General features: G+C 45.2%; 1 protein-coding gene across 2 annotated transcripts in view; it reads left to right on the top strand.

Moving 5' to 3' along the window:
- LOC137425227 (DNA topoisomerase 3-beta-1) overlaps positions 1 to 22,276 on the top strand; it is a 37,498-nt gene extending 15,222 nt beyond the window's left edge. For both annotated transcript variants that reach the window (XM_068113429.2, XM_068113428.2), the window contains exons 6-18: positions 6,557 to 6,713; positions 6,999 to 7,112; positions 7,423 to 7,513; positions 9,269 to 9,423; positions 9,763 to 9,868; positions 9,968 to 10,156; positions 10,257 to 10,430; positions 10,542 to 10,670; positions 10,774 to 10,923; positions 12,079 to 12,179; positions 12,389 to 12,635; positions 18,057 to 18,254; positions 21,668 to 22,276. In XM_068113429.2, coding sequence (XP_067969530.2) covers positions 6,557 to 6,713; positions 6,999 to 7,112; positions 7,423 to 7,513; positions 9,269 to 9,423; positions 9,763 to 9,868; positions 9,968 to 10,156; positions 10,257 to 10,430; positions 10,542 to 10,670; positions 10,774 to 10,923; positions 12,079 to 12,179; positions 12,389 to 12,635; positions 18,057 to 18,254; positions 21,668 to 22,035 — 2,179 coding nt within the window. In that variant the 3' untranslated portion in view covers positions 22,036 to 22,276. The remainder of the gene's footprint in view (positions 1 to 6,556; positions 6,714 to 6,998; positions 7,113 to 7,422; positions 7,514 to 9,268; positions 9,424 to 9,762; positions 9,869 to 9,967; positions 10,157 to 10,256; positions 10,431 to 10,541; positions 10,671 to 10,773; positions 10,924 to 12,078; positions 12,180 to 12,388; positions 12,636 to 18,056; positions 18,255 to 21,667) is intronic.
- The last annotated feature ends 704 nt before the right edge of the window (positions 22,277 to 22,980 follow it).

The raw sequence follows: 22,980 nt of genomic DNA, 5'->3' as shown, positions 1-22,980 counted from the left end.
GTTAGGGCGACGGAGATAGCCGATGCGAGCGCTCGGTGCGAGGGGTGCTTTGTTGGGTGCGAGGCCCGGCGCGGGTCGATGCTGCGTCGCTTCTCTTCGAAGCGTCGTTGCCGATTCGGGCTTGGCCCCGCCCCGCACGGTCGAGTCCGGGCTTTGTCGGGCGAGGCGACCGGTCCGGTTCGAGGGCGAGTGGGAGGAAGCGGAACGGTGCCCCCTCGTGGGGACGGGGTTCCGACCGGGGGAGATTGAGCCATCGGGCCCGGGACCGCAAGGTGCCGCGCCGAGATGGTGCGTGGAGCCTCGGTCCAACCAAACCACCTCCCTTGAACCGAAAGCCGGACGGATTCAACCTGCAGGCAACCAAACCACCCGAATTCATTGCTCGGCTTTACGAAGCCGAGTTTAATGGTGTCATGACGCACCGAGGCTAGGATATAGCGGACTGTGATGATGGTGATCGTGATAGTGATAGTGATTTAAAACGAAATTTAGAAAAGTGAGTAGAATTGGCAGTAAATGGAAAATTTTTGAATTGGTTGGAATCTGGACGAACAAAATTGATAGTGAGAGACCCCCGATGTGGAGGGATGGCAAATCCACCATCCCTCACAGATGGGGGCAAATGCGCAATAGTTTATGGGGTGGCTATGACAACCGAGCCAGGGAGGGCTTGGATAATTGTAGGGATCTAGCGAAGATGACATTAGGTAACGTTAAGTTTAGTTAGTGACTGATACCTGTAGTGGGGACGCAGGTAGATTAGTGTGGATGATGATGACCCGGGAGATGAGCAAAGAGGCGGCACCAAGAGGAGCGGTGAGATGCGAAACGCTCCAAGCCAAAGAGGAGAGGTACTCGGCAAGGAAACCAGCTTTGGAGAGACGCGCTGAAAGGAGGGAGACGGCTCCACCACAAGAAGAGGAGCAGGTGTGCCGAACCAGCGCGTGACGTCTACCGCAGCGGATACGCGACGGAGGGTTTTCCCGCAAAAACCGCGAGGAGTTGAGAGCTGCTGCCTCCCGACTTTGCCTCCCTCTCAAGCAATCCACCTCAAGCCCTACCTGCCTGCATTATCCCCTGTGTAAGTGTGAACGTCCTGTCCTGCTCGTTGTCTTGGGGTTAAGTAAAAATGAATAGTGTAAGTTAACGATTCGCTGTGTTACTGCTTCTTCCATCCATTGCTTGTGTGTGTATAATAAATCTGTTCTTCCTCCGTATTCTTCTTCTTCTTCTTTTTCATTCTCTTTCGGTCGCTTTAGAGGTTTCCCGATTGAATATCTGTGGGGCGATCTGGTCAACGTCGGGTGGAATCGGGTTCTAATCGGGGAGTAACTGTTCGGACGCGGTTAAATACACCACCGCTCGGTCAATATAACATCTAAAGCCGCGTCGGTAACAATTGGTGTCAGGAGTGGGATCGCGCACGAGGTTTCAGGCGCGCAAAAAGGCGCCTCGCACGAGCGCGCGGTAGCCGAGCCGGCTGTATCAGCGGGCTCTAACATGCAGCCGTTTGACATGCAGCAGTTCATGGCACGGTTTAGCGAATACATGGCTGGTCAAGGCGACGGGATGCCGGTGGGAGAGCTAGAGGAGGGGTTAGGAGTAACCCAGGATCAAATGGAGGGGAGCAATGAGGAGGCGGTTGAGGGGGCAAAGGAGCACTAGTTATGGGGTTTATGGCAGTGAAAACTAGCCCGGGAGGGTTGGATATTGTGTGTAGGGATCTAGAGAAGATGACCATAGGTAATGGTAAGGTTAGGTAGTGACAATGATACCTGTAGTGGGGACGCAGGTAGATTAGTGTGGATGATAATGACGTGGGAGCGCAATAGTTTAAAGGGACGACTGGGAAGCGCAAGTTTCAGAGGGGAGTAGTTAGCTGAGATGATGCCGTGTGTGTGAGGATTGAACAGGTGTGATTGAACAGGTGTGATTGCACAGGTGTGCAACTGAACAGGTGTGTGGAGCCGTGTATGAGTGAGTAATAGTGAGGTGTGTTGTGTTGACCAAATGGTCCAGGAAGAGGAGGAGGGTGCAGGTGGCACCAGGTGTGATTGCACAGGTGTGCAACGACAGGTGAATGAAGGACAGGTGTATGGAATAAATGGTATGGAGTATAGGAATGGATGGTCGTGGAGTGAGTATGGTGGAAATTGTGGAGTGGAGTGGATGGTGCGAAGGTGTGAATGGGGGAAGAGTGGACCCCCATCACGGATACCCGGGGCGGGTAGTGTAAGTGTTAGGTAGAGGGTACAGGTAAATTGTGGTTGGATATTGGCATCTGTGGTGCGGGTGACAGAATGGTATTTGGATGGGTGCATTAGTGTTGTGGAAATGGCTGGGCGTGTAGCCTATTAGAGTGTGTAGTTGTTTGGGCGCTCCACCACTGTAAGGATGTCGGCCAGGTGAGGCCGCAGGTGGGCTCTGGGAGCCGGTAGTAGTTGTTGTGGATGGGGCCCGAGGATCCGGAGGACGGACCCGGGTAGCCCAGTGCTGGAGGGCACCGAGTGGGGTGACAGAGCCAGGAGGGGCTGTCCCCAGTTAGATAGGTTAGGGTGAGGAGCAGGTAAGCTCGGGTGGCAACTACAGTGGTGGAGGTGTGCAGGTGGGTAGACCTGTTGGGAGAGCTAGACGTCGCAGCCCAGAAATTGTGCGAGGGCACCGGGAGATGAATCGGGGGAGTGAGACCCCAAATTGAGAAGCACCACAGTTTGGTCAATGGGAATTGGTTTTTAGAACCCATAGTGTAAGTGGCCAATGGATTGGCAGGGAAAGACCCCGGGTAGTGTAAAGTGTGTTAAAGTCATTTAGAAAATAGTTAGGAAGAAGGATCTCCTCACACCATCTGCATCCACTCACCTGAGGTGACAGGTACTCCGCACCATGCCATGTTTAATTATTTTTGATGCAAATGTTTGGATTGTGAGACGCATCATGACGTGGGTGTGACATTGTGCGTAATTCCGTCTCTCCCTCCTTATGAGGATTGATGATGAATTGGTGATGGCAAATTTTGAAGTAGAGGGATTGTCGTGACGAATTTGTAAAGGTGTAGATTTTTGTACATATGGGGTAAGGGCAAGGGTAGGGTAGGTGACAGGGGGGTGACGTACGGTAGGGACGAGCTTTCTCACTTCGCCCTCCGTACGCATTTCGCCTTGCATTGCCTTATTGATGTGTACCCTTGTGACCTTACCCCTCGCTCAATTGTCTTTCCCCTTTTGTCTCCCACATGACCTGTGCGCCACTGGGTGCCGAGGGGAGCGTGCGTGGGTCGGCCATTGTGCGCCCGAAATTCCCAGAACCAGCTGTCTGCATCGATGCACCACATTATGGACCACATGCCTGTGGCCGAGCACCACTTATGGACCCCATGGGTTGGGGCATGGCCCCTCTGCTGGAACCGGCCATGAGGGCCCGAAATCTTGCTGGCGGACCTTGGCCACAGGGCACCGATGCCCCACAGGTGAACCACACGTAGTCGGCCCCTGTGGGCCATAAATAAAATAAAAACGGACACGTTAGGTGCATTCTTTTATTGCAAATAGGCCGCCAGTAAGCAAAGCAAAAGAATGGCAACATCTGGAAGACCAAATATAATAACCAGCAGAGGGAGCCGAAGAGCAAGATATCACCTGCAGGGTTAGGGGTTGTTGATTTTATTTTTATGGAACACTGATGAACTATGGTGACTGCACCGATTGGTGCTTGGGTGCGTTCATGGTGCGTCGATGCAGAGCAGACTGTCTCCCCCCCAGAAAGAACAATCACAGGTCCTGGGTTAGTTTTGTAAATAAAAATAGCGTCATTGTAAATAATGCTTCCCACCGTCAGTGTATAGTTTGAAGACCATTCCGCAATTCGGTTAACTGTGGGCGTAAGTCTGTTAGGCAGGGTGCAATGGAGCAGCGGGACACATTTATTTATGTTTTAAAACTGTCGCACTCAGGGTCAGGTTAAAAGTAGAGGGAACTACACCTACGTGCCACACTAAGGTAAAAGTTATAGGCCCGGGACGTGCCTAAGGGGAGGAGGGTGCAGTGTTGTGGATATGAGAATGTTTTTTTAATTTTATTGTTGTGGTAAAATGTTGTTGTAAAAGGTTGTTGTAAAATATCACCCCTCCTCCCTCCGTTTGTGGTTGTATAAAGGTCAAAGGGCGTTCCCGTAGTTAGTCCATAAAACATACATGCAGGACACGATATATCTTTTTTGACAGTTATATCCTTATTATGTGTATTAGTGTAAGGCTGTGTCTTCCATTAATTGAAATACTCCATTGCACCAGTGAAAGAGAATAGATCCCCTTTCCTTCCCATCCCCAAAATCTCCCTTTCCTTCCCATCCCCAAAACCTCCATTTCCATATTACATCCCCTCTCGTCATTGCTGGGCCCTCGATTCCCAATCACCTCCCCTCCAATAACCGCCATTGACCATGTGCTTGAGTCGGAGAAGAAAGGCGGGTCCCCACCTCGTCAGAGAGGGGAGGAGTGATCCAGCCCCACTCGACCAACCATGAACAAGGGGTTTGGCTTGAGAGGGCGGGGAGAGAACGTTTGGGGGAGGTTCGCAAAGGTTAAGGGGAGGGGCCTATATAACCCACGGCGGGGGCGTTCCCAGAGGAGATGGACTTTGAGTTGGTCTGAGTTGGTTGGGAGTCGGTCGTCAAGTGCAGAGTGGTGAAGAGTCAGTCAGTAGAGGTGCTGGTCAAGTGGTTGCATTGGTTGCGGTGAGGAGTCGGTGGTAAAGAGTGAGGGACCAAGAAAGAGAGAGAAAGAGTCCTGAAGCAAGAGAGGAAGTTGTTGAACTGGGTGGGACTAAGCAAGAGAGGAAGTTGTTGGACTGGGTGGGACTAAGGAAGGAGAGAGAACCCGTCACACCAATCCCCCAAGCTCCGCGTTGGCTCCACCAAGCGTTCACCTCCACCAAGGCTCCACCAAGCTCCGCGTTGGCTCCACCAAGCTCCGCGTTGGCTCCACCAAGCGTTCACCTCCACCAAAGCTCCACCAAGCTCCGCGTTGGCTCCACCAAGCGTTCACCTCCAGCCATCCTGCCATTCCTGCCATTCCTGTCATTCCCCGCGTGAGTCTGCCTTTTGTTTGTTCTGTCCTGGGTTAATTAAGACTGTAGGTAAGCTAGTATTTTCCCTGTGTCACCTGCGTCTTATGTGCTTGTAAATAAACGTGACTGCTTTCTTTTTGCTTGTGTGTAAATAGTCAATAAATTTAGTAGTATTTCCAAACCTTTTTGTCTTCTTTTTCTTCTTCACATCCGTGTCGCCTTTGTCTTTTCCCTATTGACTAGCTGTGGTGCGATCCGGCCAAAGTCCTGGGTGAATCGGGTGAGTCAGGGATCCTGTTAGGTCGCGGCAATACCACCGCTCGGTTAATAACATCTTAATCCGCGATCTGTAACAATATCATAATGTTTGCAGATTGCGTAGCATCTAATTGATAATGCTGCCAATTGTGTAGGGGGTAACGTAATTGCTTGATTAGGATGATTGTCGACAGCTGGACGGACATGGACGCATGGATGTAGGCACACCACGACCGAGCTCCATTAATATATTTGATTCCCAGGGATGGTTCTTAAGATCCCCATAAGGTCCTTCTTTATCATTCCTGTTGCTCCTGCACAATTGTGTTGTACAATTTCAGCGCTCTTCAATTTCCAAGATCTTTTGACTTCATTTTTGAGATCTTGGTATTTGGTCTTTTTCTTGATTTCTGCATTTTTTAGGCCAACATCATGTGAACTGACACCTCAATTAGTAATGCCAGCTTTTTTTGTACCAAAGTAATAATATCCGGTCACGATGCTTTGTTTTCTATGTTCATGATTGATGGGATCATCAGTTAGTACTTGAGCATTATGTCCTTGTTTTACATTATTGATTTTGGTTCGTGTTTCCATTAGTGTTCTCAAACTGGGATATTGAATTTTCTGCAAATGTGCCAGTGGATTACTCTACATACTTTGTTGTGCTTTTGTGCATACAGCTACACTGAAATGAGTTTTTTATGCCTCCGCCGACAAAGTCACCAGAGGCATTATGTTTTTGGGTTGTCCATCCGTGCGTTCATCCGTGATAGGGTTTCGTTACGGTGATAACTTGAGAACGGCTGAAAGGAATCGGACGAAATTTGGCAGAGATGTAGTGTATGTGACAAGGACGACATGTTTAGATTTTGGTGAAGATCCGGATTCGGATCCGGCTACTAGAATTTTAAAAGTGATTCTTCACTACTGGGAATAGGGCCAAAAACGATATATAGCATGATATCTCAAAAAAGGTTGTGGACGGATTTGGACGAAACTTGGTGGACGAGTTGGTTAGGTGACAAGAACAAGCAGATTACATTTTGGTTCAGGTCCGAATCCAGATCCGGCCTATCAGTGGGATACAAAACATAAACTGTTCAGCCTGGTGGAGGTATGCGCTCTACCGAGTGCCATTCTAGTTACTTCTGTGATTGGCAACAACACATCATTTTGTTTATATCATGTAGTTAACTTGAAAACAGCTAAGTGGATTCTTTCTGCTTCTGCAGGTTCCAAACCAAATATTTCCAAGGGCGCTACGGTGACTTGGACAGTTCGCTTGTCTCTTTCGGACCATGTCAGACGCCAACTCTGGCTCTTTGTGTCAGTCGCCATGATGAAATCCAAGCTTTTCGTCCCGAAAATTATTGGTTGTTACAGCCAATGGTTAGTCACTTCATATGCTTCTTCCTACCAGTAACTGCGATATTTGTCCACCCGTTACTGCATGTTTGTTTGTCTTTAATTTTGGTCAAATGATTTGCACTACACCAAACATTGTGGTGGGGTCATGGCAGTGTGTAGTGCACCAGGAAAGAACAATGTATTTGTGAACCTTTTGGAGATTATGTGTGAAGAACAGGAATTCTGGACCGATGTGCACATACATTTTAAACAGTGTGAGTGAAACCATCAGTTGTTTAACAGTTTGCTTCTTTGTGGAAACGGAAGGTGGTGCTCCCAGGTGGGGTAACCCTATCACTGGACTGGGATAGGGGGCGGGTTTTTGACCGAGAGGTGGTGCTGGCACTACTAGCTATTGCCCGCTCTGCAACCAATGCTCAGGTAAGGATAGAGATAGAGTGTGTGTGAATGTAAATGTAAATGATCTGTAGAATTCCTACAGCTTAATAACTGTCAGATTCATTAGCTGGGCACTATTGTCATTACGTTTTCAACCATTTTGACCCAGAACCTCTTCAAATGTGGGTTTCACAACCTTTGTTGTGTCCAAAGATTATCCAGTGGGAGAAGGGGAGGGATGGAGAAATGGAGAATGAGGGATATAATTGTATGATCAATCGCTTCTACTGTGCAATAGCTTTATTATTTTGGGAAGTGTGACATTGTTTTGGTGATGTGCGTGCACAATCAGGTGATGTCAGTCACAAGCAAGGAGCGGACCAAGGCTCGGCCGCTCCCACTGAACACGGTGGAGCTGCTTCGAGTCGGGAGTTCTGCCCTCGGTCAGTAATTACCCTCGCCTGAGGAGAGGGTATTGCATTTGAGTCCGTTTGTCTGTCTGTCTGTTTGTTTGTCCGCACAGAATAAATATGATTTTCTCTGCAACCATTGGTCCGATTGACAGAAAAGTTTCACCAGAGGTGCAACTCCACCTGTATAATTTTTTAATGATAATTATCACGTGGTTTGGGCCGCCATCTTGGAAAAACCGAAAACCTTTGCACCTCTATATCTCCGAAAGTGCTTCATAGAAAAAATTGAGACATGGCTCATTGTAAAGAACTTTCCATGGGGAATAAAATATGTTGATTATGACGTCATAATTATGACGTCAAGTGCATAAGCAAGTGCTACCTCCATTATGACGTCATAATTCGACAAGTACAAAACTTCATCCGATCAAGATGAAATTTCTTGAGCATAATCTAGGGATAAATTAGTGGAGAATTTTTTTTAATGATGACGTCATCGGTCACGTAGTTCGACCGCCATATTTGTTTTAACACAAAAGCCTTAAAAGCCACTGAAAAGTCATCCTGGTGAGGGTCTGCAATCTCTGATTGCTTTCTTGTTTATCTGTGCATTTGTGTTGAACCAATGATTAATTTACGTTGCGCAATTTAGTTATTGGTGTAAATATTAACAATGTGTGCTACGAACCTTGAGTTTTAAAACTTTATGCACAAATAGAATGAAGTTTGTTCACAAAAGACCAATCAAAATATGGAAGAGTAAAATGGAGTCGCATTAGTTTTTCCATGAGACGTTTCTTCAACCACTCCCCCCTACCCCCAATCTCTCAGCGGTTTCTACCACCCCACCCCCTAATCTCACACTCCTCCCCAATCATCAGTTTCCTCCCTCTTTCCCCTCACCCTCCCCCCCTCCAGCAGCTTCCACTCACCCCCTCCCCACCCCCTCCCCACCCCCACCCCCTAAGCAGCTTTGTTTCCTCTCCATTTTCATAAGCAAGTGCTAGTGTGCTGGGTAAATAAATAACAACAATCATTTCGGTTGCATTCCACATTCACCTTGACCGTTTTTTAAAGCTTGCCACAGGCACAATGTTTTGAGAACTATACATGTTCAAGAGGATGATAACACCATTGTTTGGGTCCTTGCTGGTGTGAAATGATCCTTGATGATCCAGACCTCACCACCTTGTTGTGGTTCATGCCACACGGAGAGCAGGCTAGCAACCGCCTTCCCTTTTGTGCATCTCATCTATTCTAAATAATCTTGGGGTGAAGATAGAAGGAAAGGATATTTCAGACTTGGAAAGAAAGTGCAAAATCAATGCTTAAAACTCGAGCATGAGCTTGTGCGTGTATTGATTCTTGTAGGGCATGCATATTGATTTATTGTAGGACATGTTTATTGCATGCATCATTGTGTTCCTGCATGAGTTGATAAACGATGGACAAAATATTGGTATTTCGTTCTGGGATACCAGCAGCATGAGCTGTATATGTTCAAACGAGATTGGCAGGAGGTCAATCTGAGGTTTACCTTTTCTCAAACCTATTTTTGAGGGAAATAGCTTTACGTTGGCCTTGTCTGAGTTTATTAGTTTTGATTTGTTGCATGAATGAACCAGTAAGTAATTTATGGATAACTCTGGAAACTTCTCATAAAAGGTTGCTGCACCTGAAGTGCTGCTATTTTCCAATAAAAAAATAAAATAAAAAAAACAAGAAGAAAAAAAGTCCATTAATAGCTGGCCTTTGCTTACTCCTGCCTTTCCAATTGTCTTACAGGTATGAGTCCTCAGCACACTATGCAGGTGGCAGAGAAATTGTATACACAGGGTTACATCAGTTACCCTCGTACGGAAACGAGCAGTTACCCAAGCTCCTTTGACCTCCCTGCCTCCCTGCGCCTCCTGACATCGAGCTCCGAATGGGGGGACTTGGTAATGCCAGCCGACTTTTGTTTCTGTTTATTTAAGGAGAAAATAGGAATTTACATTTTTTTTTTCCCCTTTCCACCTTCGAATCGTGTTCCTGGTTCAGTTTGCAGTTTCAAAAATCGAAAATGCACTTCAAGTGATTTATTTACTTATAAGTTCCTTATCAACCTGTTTGTTGATATCCCTTTAATACTCTCATCTTTTTTCTTGTATCCAAGCTTGGCCACTGCCAGTGCTACATTTGTTTTAACTTGGGCCGATTTAATGATCGACTTTAACGTTTTTATTCACCACGTTTATATTTTTGTTTTAAGCATCGCTAGCGTCTCTCTTTTCTCTCAGGCACGAGGACTTTTGGAAGAAGGCCTAAACAAGCCAAGAAAGGGTAACGATGCTGGTGACCACCCTCCTATTACTCCCTGCCTACTCGCCACAGAGAGCCAACTCGGTAACATGTTCTCCTTTCCTCCTAGTTAACTTCATGCTTTTCCTGTTTTCTAGTATTTGTTTGCAATTTTTCCTTTGTCACTTCCTTGCTGCCGTGTAGGGAGCGAGGCATGGCGTCTGTATGACTACATTTGCCGCCATTTCATTGCCACCGTCAGCCCCGATCTGCACTACCTACACAAGGAGCTCTCTTTTTGGCTGGGGAGCCATGCAGAGCATTCTGCAATGGGATCTGAGGAGATTGGCGGAGAGTTCTTTACGGCTACGGGACATTACCTCGTCTCGCCAGGTAGCAACGATGGAGCCGCTCGCATAAAGCCATTTGCTTTGCAAGGTGGGCCCTTCTATCAAATGCGTTAGCAACGTTTTGTGTGTCCTCATTTTCCCAGGTTTCACTCAGGCAATGCCTTGGCTTGGCCTGGGCCCAGATTCTGCCTTGCCAGACCTAGTAGTGGGTTCCCAGGTCCCCGTTGAGGAAGTACACATGCTTGAACGGCAAACAAGCCCTCCAAACTACCTCACTGAGGCTGAGCTGATTGGTCTCATGGAGAAGCATGGGATTGGTGAGGAGATGGTGGATGGCATGGATGATGAGGTTGTGTTGTGTTGTGTGTCATCATGTCATTGTGGAATGTTATTTTTTGCTTATTTATTTTATTTTATTGATTGTTTAGGCACGGATGCCAGCATTCCCGTTCACATCAATAACATCTGCCAGAGAAACTACGTCACAGTGGAGTCTGGTCGTCGCCTGAAGCCCACATCGCTGGGGGTCGTCCTTATTCATGGTTATCAACAGATCGGTACCTGGAACACCTCACCTTGTGTTTCCTTCATGTTGTCCCATACTTAGATTTCTTTAATAATTTTTGTACTGTTGCAACTCTTCCCCTATTTTGCTTTCAGACCCAGAGTTGTCTTTGCCGGGTATGAGAGCAGAGGTTGAGAGACAGCTGGGACTGATCGCCCTGGGCCAGGCAGACTTCCGTTCAGTTCTGGATCACGCGCTTGACATTTTTAAGAGGAAGTTCCACTACTTTGTGGAAAACATTGCTGGTAAGTTGTTGGTAATGTCACTGCTGTAGGGACAGAAGGACAGCTCGGTGGAGATTTTTCTGTTGATCGTCCAAACCCGTTCGCCCCACAGTCGGATCATAAAAGGACTAAAAACTACAGTTGTGCTGCAGTATGAGCAGGGGCGCTACATGTTTTGAATTTGGACTGATAGCCAACCATCTTGTCTGCATTCTGGTTGGGGATGTTGTAGATCTAAAATTGTCTCTCATGAAGGAGGCTATTGTAGGGCAAACCCTGTCTATCTCCCCTGCCGAGACTTTAAATGCGATACTTAAGGGCTATATAGAGATGTGTAGATAATGGTAAGAATTGGGTTATCTATATACACTATGTATATATAATGGAAAAATCTGTGTAGGGGAGGGGGGGGGACGGGACGGGGACGATGCTTCGGTCGACCCATGTGAGTATGTCTATTAATTACAGTACGTCCGGCTGGAATGTACCATTAATCTACCTTTAGACCCGAGCTACTATTGGAACATACCCATTTGATCTTTTAATACCCTTTAGACCTCTTTCACCCCATATACCTTAAACCACTATTGGAACATACCTTTTCGATCTTTTAAGACCCTTAGACCCCTTACACCATTATTTTTATATGCACACCACACAAACATCTATATAGAGTCTTTTTACAATATGCAGATTTTCACCTTTTTGAGAATGTAATGTGCAATCTACACCCACCCGGAGGCTGGGTACTCTGCTAGTAGTACATAAAAAGAAGTTTGACAGATTAAGTTCATGAGCCTTTCTTCCTCCTTTGTTGAAGTTTCTTTGTAAAATTATTTTGTGTGATGGAAACGGGGTTAAAGTTCATGTGTTGGTTTCATGAAGTCTCGGCTGAGAAATATATTTCTTCACATCGATGGTGCGATGTTGGTAACTTTAAAAAAAGAACACACTTGCAGGTAGTTGGACGATGGGGAGGGAAATGGAGTTGTGTTTCCATTTAAATTGGTGAAATTACTTTCTCCTGAATTACAGAAATGTAAAGGTAAAAGGAATATTTGGTGCAATGAGTGAGCCTTGTGAAGTTTGAATGAGTTATTTTTTCCCATCCAAGGAATAATGTTGGCAAATAATTTTGGACACATCTTCCTGATTTAATCATTGTTCTTACACCAGGAATGGATGAGCTCATGGAGGTTTCTTTCTCACCACTTGCCGCTTCGGGAAAGCCTCACTCTCGCTGTGGAAAGTGTAGGAGATACATGAAGTACATCCAGGTGAAAATTGAAGGGTAAACTGTCTGGTCAGGTCGTGAGTACTTGTATAAGAGTGCACATCATTGATTTGGCCTGTGACGATGTACAAATAAAATTATGCAGTGGGGCGAGGAGTGATATTGGGAAAGTGTGCACATGGGATGGGCCAGAGAGAGTGGTGCAGCCAGCGTGTCTAATCTTTGTCTTTCTCTTGTTTGTCCCATCTCCAGGCACGTCCCAGCCGCCTGCATTGCCCACAATGCGGCGACAGTTACTCCCTCCCTCCGGGCGGCTCTTTGCGAACGTACCGGGACCTGTCCTGTCCTCTCGACCACTTTGAGCTTGTCCTGTGGGTCGGAGGTCCTGGAGGTGGTGGCGGAGCCAGCCGAGGAGAGGCCGGTGGAGCAAGCACAGGACGCTCATTTCCTCTCTGCCCATATTGTTTCAACAACCCCCCATTTGAGGGCATGAGAAAAGGTGAAATAGCGTGGTGTGGAGTGGCTTACCAGAAGCGGACTTTTCCGTCTGAAAACAAGCACATTATTTTAATTTGTCTTAAATACTGTTGATCGAGTGATCAAATTCATGGTAATAAAATAACTAAACTTTACTCTCCAATGTAGAGGTCGGGAAATTTAATGGTCCCAGTGCAATGTTGATGTCCCAGTGCAAATGTTGAATGTTGATGTTCTTAAACTTGGTGCAGGCCGTTATATGCTTAATGATGTGTTAGTAATTTAAAGAGCATCTATGCAGATAAGTAACGTAACTAATGATTCTGACTTGTAATTATAATTGAAAAGCTCAACACTGAGTTAATTTTCGGCTTCTTAACGCTCGCCATTATATCAACCACGGCCAGTGATAAAACTAAATACTCATTTATTTCACCGCTTTTTATCTCAAACTTTTCAGACTTTTTTTTTTAAAGTCAATGGTAATACAAAATAATTAGGATTTCTACTCACTTTTATCTTGAACTATAACGTTGTACACTGGCTACACTATGTACATTACTATGTATGCTACACTACACTATGTAAGATACAGTGCACGTGTGTGGTTCCAAAACTAGTCCTTCCTGTCTTCTTGTTCATTTCCTGCCAAGACTGATGCAAGACAATGCTATCGCTTGTAGTGTTGAATATGGTTATATACAACTTATGAGGATTAAAAAGTAAACATTTCTTTGTAAATACATTTAGTAGGATTTTAAGAATCCCTACATAATTATTTTTCTTTCCTTCTTTGTGCCATTAGGCGCTCAGGGCACGATGTAATTTCATTGGCTAGGTGTTGCAACCTGGATGGGTTGCCACTCCGACACAGGATACTCGACTGCAAATGCAGGAATTTGTTCTGGGTGCCGTTGATGGCTCACCTTCTGTTCGCGAAGGACACCGTGCGGTCATTAACATCCACCAGCTAATGCTAGCAAACAGGACACCCTGATTAACATATCGCAGCGCATGCCGGATTAACACATATAGCAAGAACGCTTCATTTCATGCCATCATGCACATCGGCCTACTGAGGCAGTTTTGCTAGGGGGCACAAACCTGGGTGGGTCACAACTAAGGCTGGGCAATATCTCGATATTATCAACTTGATAAGCTGTCAAAAAAAAATATCGTCAACGTGATACTACATTTTTCAAACTCTCTATCTCGGCACATTCGTTAATGGAAAAAAAGTGCTGTGGGGTATCATAAACTGAAGATTTTGAAGGATTATATATTTGCACCGGTACAATCGCCACATCTGAACTGCATGCAACTCAGACCCTTTGTCCGAGAGCTTTTATCAAAATTGCGCCGTGCTCAAAAACAGACATGCTGCCCACGGAGTGACAAACACCATAGGCAAACACAACATTCACCTGTACCATCGCGGTCGATGTGCATTTCATCTCCCACCCCTCTCCCCCACCATACGCCAATCATAAACAACGAAAAAAAGAATTAAATAAATCGATAAGCACGGGATGGGTTGAGTAATGGATATCGGAATGACATACGTCTGCAGAGGCCTAGTGTACTGCTAGACGTAATGACGTCGCAGCAAAAAGCGTGACAGCCAGATGGATGGATGGAGAAATCCAGCTACTTTAATACTATAATAGCCTATAGGACCCGTCACTTCGCTGACGGGATCACCAATCTGTGCATAATTGAAAAAAAAAGAAAAAAAAAAGGTTCTTGTTTGGTGTTAAATATTGTCGCGCGAATGCCCTCGGTTAATACCGTGGGCTCGTGGATAGCCAAACGGGCTTTAACTTGGAGGCGACGATCAATTGCGGATTTGACTAGGCAGCACGGGAGGAAGAAGGAAGAGGAAGAAGCAGCGAGCTCTTACCTGTAGCGATCTCACCGGCAGTCTTCAACCCTGCAAATTAATCTCACACGAACACAGGAGGTAAAATGTACAAGAAAGAAAGATTTATTACGGAACCCGATACAAAGAAACGCGACGGAAGAACTAATTCTAAATTGGGACGTCCCCACACAGATTTCAAATACGAGACAAAGGGAGAATGAAGAAAATAAATGTCCCGTCGTGTATTTGTGAATCCAAGCTTATCTGTCTGGCAGTGTAGTGTCAGGTCGATGTTCTAGCGTGTCGTCTGACGCAGCTCTGGTTGGCGCGAAGAAAGGCCCCGATGTGCCCCCGCTCGCCCGCTGCCAGGCCCCGAGCCACCCGCTCAGCGGCACGCCTCGCTTGCCCACTCGTCGGTCGCACGCGAGGTCCCGTGTGCTCGTAGCACCAAGCCTTGCTCCAAGCACCAAGCACCAAGACCACAAGCACCAAAACCAAGAGCAAGGGAAGAACCCAGGGAAGAGAGACGGTGAAGAACTCCGAGCGCCAAGAGATCTCGAAGAGTCCAGCCCAAAATGCCGGCGAGTCAATAGTTTTGTCACTCCGGTCTCTGACGTCCCCTTTCTCTCTCCCAATCCGTGCCTCGTATATTATTGGTCTTTCGCGCCTTCTGCACTGATTGGCCGAATGTTCTTGCCTTCCGCACTGATTGGCCAAGGTGCCAACGGTCGGTGGCCAATCAGTGTGCCGCTCCTTCCACCTTCCTTTCCTGGCACGATGTTTGTCGCCCATGGTGGCGTTGTACGCGGCCGCTGCCTGCTTGACTTTCTGTAAGTCTTATTGTAAGGGAGGGGATTTAATTACTGTGGTGCACTAAGGGCCTATCTAAGTGTCTATGGGAGTGTGTTGCCATAAGGGACACTGGGTTGCTCACAGAGGGAACGACACACGAGGGAATTTTACCCATAATCCCTGTTCTAATTAGCATGCCCCACCCCCTCATGACAGGGACGAAGATACGCACTTACTCTGACATATGGCTAAACACAGAACTTATTACATATAGATTCCCTATCACGACAGTCGAGCACCTACCTATGCAGATCTACCTGGATCTAGATATTCCTCTACCCACCGACATAACAATATGTTTGTTAAATATGTTTGGTGTTAAAAACGACATTAAATGAAATAAATGGGGAAAAATAAAATTTGGATGTGTATAGGGAGAGTGTTAAAGGAATATTCATCACAGTCTTTTTATATGCTGAATTGCAATGTGTACTTCCTGAGAGTGGTTTCATTGAAATCCAATCTCAAGTTAACAAAGGATTTCTGGGAGATCCTGCTCTCCGTGCAGGGATAACTAACGGCACATGTTGGCATTTGCAGTTTTGACACACCCATGTACCCATAAAAATAAAGAAATTAATAAAACATTTTTTTGGGGTCACAAACATTCCCGGGAGTTACCCGAATCCACCATAGTTGGATTTATTGAAATCAGTTAATCCGTTCTCAAGTTATAACACGACAAACAGACACACACGTCTTCTTTTATAATATACAGACTTGGCATTTAATATGGAATATTTTTTTGTGGGGGTGAACTTACTTTTCAAGATGACTTGGAACCAAAAGTTCATTGGAATTATGTTGAAATTATTCTAGATTTTGTTAATGTGACCTTTAAAAGAAACAAAAACCACATTTGACATTTCGAAGCAAATAAATTGATCCTTGAAGGTGATGTAAACTGATATCGCACTCAATTCATGGACAGTACTGTGTTAAACTTCTGTACGTTTTCCAGAAGTATCTCTTTATTTTGCACATTAGCCAAATTTATTTTTAACAAAAACAAAAGTTAAATTACGACTGGGATTACGGACAGTAAAACTACAGTTCAGTACTTCTTGTAACCCCCACGAGCATTCAGGAGAGCACGTACACGTCAAGGCATGCTGTACACGAGATTTGCCAAGGTTTGGACAGGAACCGCTTGCCATGCAGTGACAATAGCCTGCTGCAATTCACGCAGAGGTAAGCTGTTGGTCCAAGTTGTCGATTTGACGCGTTAATTCTGTCCACAAGTTCTCTATCGGATTCATATCCGGGGACATGGTAGGCCACTCTATATGCTCTACATCACAGTCAGCAAGAAAGTGTTGGATCATGCGAGCACGATGAGGCCGTGCATTGTCATCTTGGAAGACAAAGTTTCCTCGAAAGGCTGCACGAGCAAATGGAAGCAATGTTTCTTCCAGAATGGCCCTGTACTTGAACTGGTTCAGGTTTCCATTCAGTACAACCAGGTCAGTTTTGCCCCCTGCATGAAAAGCAGCCCAAACGGTCACCTCACCACCTCCAGTTTGGACTCTTGGCACTATACAATCTTCGTTGTAGCTTTCATGCACTTGTCTGCGCACTCAGACGCGGCCATCTTGACAATAGACCAGAAATCTAGACTCGTCACTGAAGATCACGTGATTCCAGTGTCCTGGCTGCCATTGACGGTGGGTGCTCTCTGGCCCACTGCAATCGGCGCTGGCGGTGTTGTCTGGTCAGGCGTGGCTTTCTCAGGGGACGCCTGGCACGATAGCCTGCTTGAACCAGTCGTTGGTTGACTAGCCTTCTGGATACAGGCACATTTGTCAGTTGCTGCCACTCAGCCCTAAGTCGATTAGCTGACTTGGTACGGCCATTGCGGACTAACCGGTGCAGCTGGCGATCATCCCAACTTGTGGTTCTGCGGGGGCGTCCTGGTTTCGGTATTGGAGTAGGGACACCCCTCTGAGCATTTCGTTTCAGGATCTTTGACACCTGACCTTGAGTGATGCCATACTGCCGAGCAATAGCACGCTGTTTCATGCCGGAATTTCGTAAAGCCACCACTCCATGACAAACAGCATTGTCGAGTTGACGCACCATCTCCAGAGGAAGCGGCAATAACTTTTGTAGACGTGCAGCAGTTGTTTTCCACTAATACAGAGCGCAACAACCCTTATATACCCGATTGTGAAGCCAATCGTCAAATGTACCTGTTCGTACATTTTGTCACGCCACCTATGATATAAACCTGTTATTGACTTCTTGCTGCAACAGACAATCAGTGACATGGTTTTTTTAACAAAGAAATCACCGAAGCGTAAAAGAAACTCACCAGATTGATAGACTGAGTTCAGAAACTAATCCCAAGTCAAGAAAAAAAAAATATTCCATATTAAATGCCAAGTCTGTAGATATAGTAGAGATGTAGCCTGATTTTGGGCCACAGCAGTTTCTTCGCTGCTCTGCGAAAGTGCAATTGATGTTCAAAAATATCCATTACGATGACATTTGTATGACTGACACAAACACTGCTTTCAATGAGAGCACACACAAGTGTTTACCTCTATTTCAGGACAGATTGCATGGTGACAAAGAGCTATATCTTCAATCTACTGTACAGTGGATCATCATTGGGCTTATATTAACATCGACAGCGTGGATTAACATCGATAGATGAATCGATTATATTCATCTCGACTGCAAAGGCATTTATTATTCCAAATTGTAACTCTTTGTTTCTCTCCTCCACAGGGCAGGGTTGCCCCTCTTGCCTGCACCCTAGCTGTCCCCATGGGGAGAGAGCCCTCGCTGTATCCCGCTGTGGAAGTTGTCAGACCGGCCTCGTGCTACTGGACCCCGTCTCTGGACCACGCTGGATATTTTGCTGCAATCGGTGTCCCCTGTCTATCCGCGCGTTTCGCAATGCCTCACGAGTCACTGTACTCCCAGGTAACAATTTTAGGTAGTGGTTGTTTGGGAAATTTGGGTACTAACAGGTAACCATGGAAATTCAAACATATTCTGCATTATACAACAACAACAGGCATTTTAAGGCCATTTTCCCTGCTAGAGCGGAGGTTAGCCTTGCGGTCCCCATGACAATCTTCTCCATCTTGCCCTATTTTCTGCATCTCCCCTTGTTAACCCCCTTCCCCGCATTTCTTCTTCCACCACCTTTAGCCAAGTCTTTCTCGGTTTTGCCCGTCCTCTACTTCCTTCTACATTAATTTCCATTACTCTTCTCAACCAGTCACTTTCATCCTTCCTCAACACATGACCAAACCATCTCAACCTGTTTCTCTTCACAGCATCAATCACAGGCTCCATACCCATCATCTTTCGCAATTCATCATTCGTCTTCCTCTCTCTCTACGATACTCCACACATCCACCGAACCATTCGCATTTCCACTCTTTCCAGCCTTCGTTGCTGGTCTATGTTCATTACCCATGTCTCGCTCCCATAAATCATAACACTTCTCACACATGCAGCGTACACCTTTCCCTTCAGCTTCAACGACACTCCCCTCCTCGTCAACACGCCACTCAGTTCCCGAAACTTCTTCCATGCATATCTCACTCCAGCAACCGTTGCTGAGTCTGATCCACCTTCTCCATTATTGGATTATTCTGCATTACAGTCACGTAAAAAAGTAAGTACACTCCACGTAAAGTTTTGACTTTTTCAACATATTTCAACATACAGCTATTTGATCTTCATTTCAACAATATTGATAGATAAAGGTGATATAATATAACAAATATCATGAAACATTTACATTTTGTAGTCCATTGTATAATTAAAATAAACATAAATGCAAATTTCGCATGTGGAAAAAGTAAGTCCACCGCATGAAATGTTTTTTAAATCTTTTTAACATATGTGGACATATCAATATTTGATCTTCATTTAAACAGTATCTATAGATAAAGGTGATCTAATTGAACAAAAAACAATGAACAATTGACTTTGCAAAAATTAATTCAACAAAAAATTAACAGAGATGCCATTTCCTTCTGTGGGAAAAGTAAGTACACCCTTGGCTCTAATAGATGATATTGCCCCCTTTGGCAGAAACAACCTCAAGTAGGCATTTCTTATAACTGTCTACCAGTCTCTGACATCGACTGGGAGAATTTTTTTTCCATTCCTCCATGCAGAATTCTTTCAGCTGTGCGATATTTGAGGGGTTTCTTGCATGCACAGCTCGTTTCAAATCCCCCCACAACATCTCGATGGGATTTAGATCCGGGCTTTGACTTGGCCATTCCAGAACCCTCCATTTCTTTCTTTTCAGCCATTCCTTGGTGGATTTACTGGTATGTTTGGGGTCATTGTCATGTTGCAAGGTCCACGTTCGGTTGAGCTTCAACTTTCCGACAGATGGCCTCACATTATCCTCAAGCACCCTCTGGTACAATGAAGAATTCATAGTGGATTCTATGATGGTGAGCTGCCCAGGCTCTGATGCAGCAAAGCTGCCCCAAACCATAATATTTCCACCACCATGCTTTACAGTTGGTATCAGGTTCTTGTGGTCAAATGCTGTCTGGTTTTTGCCAAATATGTCTTCTGGTACTGTGGCCAAATAGCTCTACCTTTGACTCATCTGTCCAGAGCACATTGTTCCCGAAGTGCTGGTTTTTGCCAAGGTGTTCATTGGCAAACTTAGTCTTGCCCTGATGTTCTTTCTGGACAGCAAAGGTTTCCTCCTGGCACACCTCCCATGTAGATCAAATTTCTGCAGCCTCTTTCTTATGTAGACTCGTGCAATTTGATATCAACAGCGGCAAGAGCTACCTGTAGGTCCCGTGATGACATTCTAGGGTTCTTCGAGACTTCTTTCAGCATCTTGCGGTCTGCTCTCGGGCTGAACTTGCTGGGGCGACCTGGCCTGAACAAGTTGGCAGTTGTTTGGAATCTCTCCACTTGTAGATGCTCTTCTGGACAGTCGAATGATTGATTTCAAATTATTTGGAGATCTTTTTAAATCCCTTCCCAGACTCGTAGGCATCTATAACCTTCTTTCTGAAGGCCTCAGAGAGCTCTTTTGATCTAGGCATGGTGACGCCGCACACTTCAACAACAAAGAGTAAACCAAACTAAATGTCTGAGGTTTAAATAAGACAGGTTCCTCCAAGATCCTCTCTAATGATGTTCTAATCATTTGCACCTGAGCTGGTGCACCTGATTCAAATTTTAGGTATTTGAAGTAGTGATAAATGTAGGGGTGTACTTACTTTTTCCACATGCGAAATTTGCATTTATGTTTATTTAAATTATACAATGGACTACAAAATGTAAATGTTTCATGATATTTGTTATATTATATCACCTTTATCTATCAATATTGTTGAAATGAAGATCAAATAGCTGTATGTTGAAATATGTTGAAAAAGTCAAAACTTTACATGGGGTGTACTTACTTTTTCACATGACTGTATATTGGAGTGAAAGGTTTTGAAGCAAAATACATTTTATGTGGAGAGTGTGACTATTTAGATTACAATCACTTTCAGCTTCCCACTGAATTAAATAGAGATTGTCACTGGCTGGCATCTCTGTGTGGCAAAGGAGGCCCATTGGTGTTTGCAGCAACGAGTCGAGACCAGGAATGTTGTGTGAATTTAAATTGGGAAAACCCTCATATATTTTACAACCACAATTATTACACCAAACTGAGATGGGCACCCATCACCAAAATAAATAAATAAATAAATATTGTGCAATTTCAAGGGATTTCAAAGAAGAAGATTGTAATCTGAATGAATTAATTGAATTGTAAACATGTAAACAACATAAATTATGAACAACAAATCTGAATGAATTGTAAACCTGCTGAATGGAGAAGGTGGATCAGACTCGGCGACGGTTGCTAGAGTGAGATGTGCATGGATGACACAAATTTGGTGCACAAATGATGAATTGCAAAAGATGATGGGAATAGAGCCTGTGATGGATGCTGTGAAGAGAAACAGTTTGAGATGGTTTGGTCATGTGTTGAGGAAGGATGAAAGTGACTGGTTGAGAAGAATGATGGAAATGAATGTAGAAGGAAGTGGAGGATGGGGAAGACCGAGAAAGACTTGGTTAAAGGTGGTGGAAGAAGAAAAGTGGGCAAGGGGGTTAACAAGGAGATGTAGAAAATAGGGCAAAATGGAGAAGATTGTCATGGGGACCGCAAGGCTAACCCCCGCTCTAGCAGGGAAAATGGCCTTAAAATGCCTGTTGTGTTTTGTTGTACAAGGGATTTCAACCACAACTATGCATTGATCCAATTTTTTTGCAATGAGCAACTGTTTCATTCTTTCACACACTTAAAATTGTCTTCTTCTTTGCTCTAACCCTAAACCAATGTCCAGCCCAGGCAGCTGCCTCAGATATGGAGGACGGAACCTTCGGTTGTGCCCGGTCCTCTCTCGGCGTATGTCCTACTTGCGAGGCCTCGCTTGTGCGAGTGGAATATCCAAACTCCGCTCCCTCTCCCCTCCTCAACTCTGCCCCATTGCACATTGGCTGCATGTTCTGCGACTCGGCCCTCTCGCCCCTCGTCGATTCTCCCACCGTGAGAGTAGGTTCCGAGGGGTCCACCGGTCGCGGTAGCCGTCGGGGTGGGCGGAGAGGCAGGGGGTCTGGAAGAAGTGGATGGGGATCTGGAGGACAAGGAGAAGCCGGAAGAGGCCACAGACCCAGAGATAAGATGGCTGCCTTGGCGGCTTACTTTGTGTAATCTTCAGTTCTGTTGCATTGTTAACATACTAGTATCGATAACTGAGGGATCATCAGGTCAAGAGGAAACTCAAAAACCCCAAGTGTAAGCGGTATGGCTTGACTGGTGGATCACAAGGTTTGCACATGTTTGCTGTTTTGCAAACCAGGGTTTACAAAAGTGTTCTTTAAACTTTCTAGTACATGAATGTTTCTTAATTTGACTTTCATTTGAAGCCAGAAAAGTAAAGCTATGGATTTTTCATTAGTCCCTTGGATTTATTTGTGTGAGAATTGTTCAACTTTGACCTGGGTTTGACTTTTGTTTTTAAAAGGTACATGGTTAATACTGTAACTTTATCTTTCTCATGTGGGTGACCAATTACCATCACATGTATCATGCTTTAATGCATGCGCTGAAAATCAACATGGTGGCAAATAAGGTAACAGTGTGAAGGTGGAAATAATTACAACTTTTGTTCAATTAAACCATCAAGCCTGTTGAAATTTACAGACGAGTGCCTGCACAATTTGATGAGGTTTGTCGGCCGAGGATATCCGCCTTTGAATGATCAGTCATGCGACGATGGACATGAATGTGTACTTGTACATAATTAACCCCATGTGCCACAACATGGCCACCTTGATCAACTGCAAACCTCGGGTGGACTGACAATCCAATTCTGACCGACCAAGAGTGTCCAAAGCTGCAGAAGACCTTAGAAACCGTATCTTTTTCTGTAATATATTTAAGCCGGTTATAAACACAAGGCCGCTACCCAAATTGAAAGTACCCTTGTAGGTTAATTGGTATTTTACCAGTCATTGTTTGTACCATTGATCAGTCGCCCTAAACCTTATGCCACTACTCTTATTTTAAGGGAAGGGAAATACTTAATTGGTGAAGGGATAGTGTAGGGATAGTTGGTGTAGTGAAGTTCATGTTTCGTTATTGATTGCTGCTGTT

This window comes from Myxine glutinosa, chromosome 4 (assembly GCF_964187855.1).
Source record: "Myxine glutinosa chromosome 4, kmMyxGlut1.1, whole genome shotgun sequence".
Taxonomy (NCBI): Eukaryota; Metazoa; Chordata; class Myxini; order Myxiniformes; family Myxinidae; genus Myxine; species Myxine glutinosa.
The sequence above is the reverse complement of the archived record's forward strand: the minus strand, read 5'-3'. Positions and strand labels throughout refer to the sequence as shown.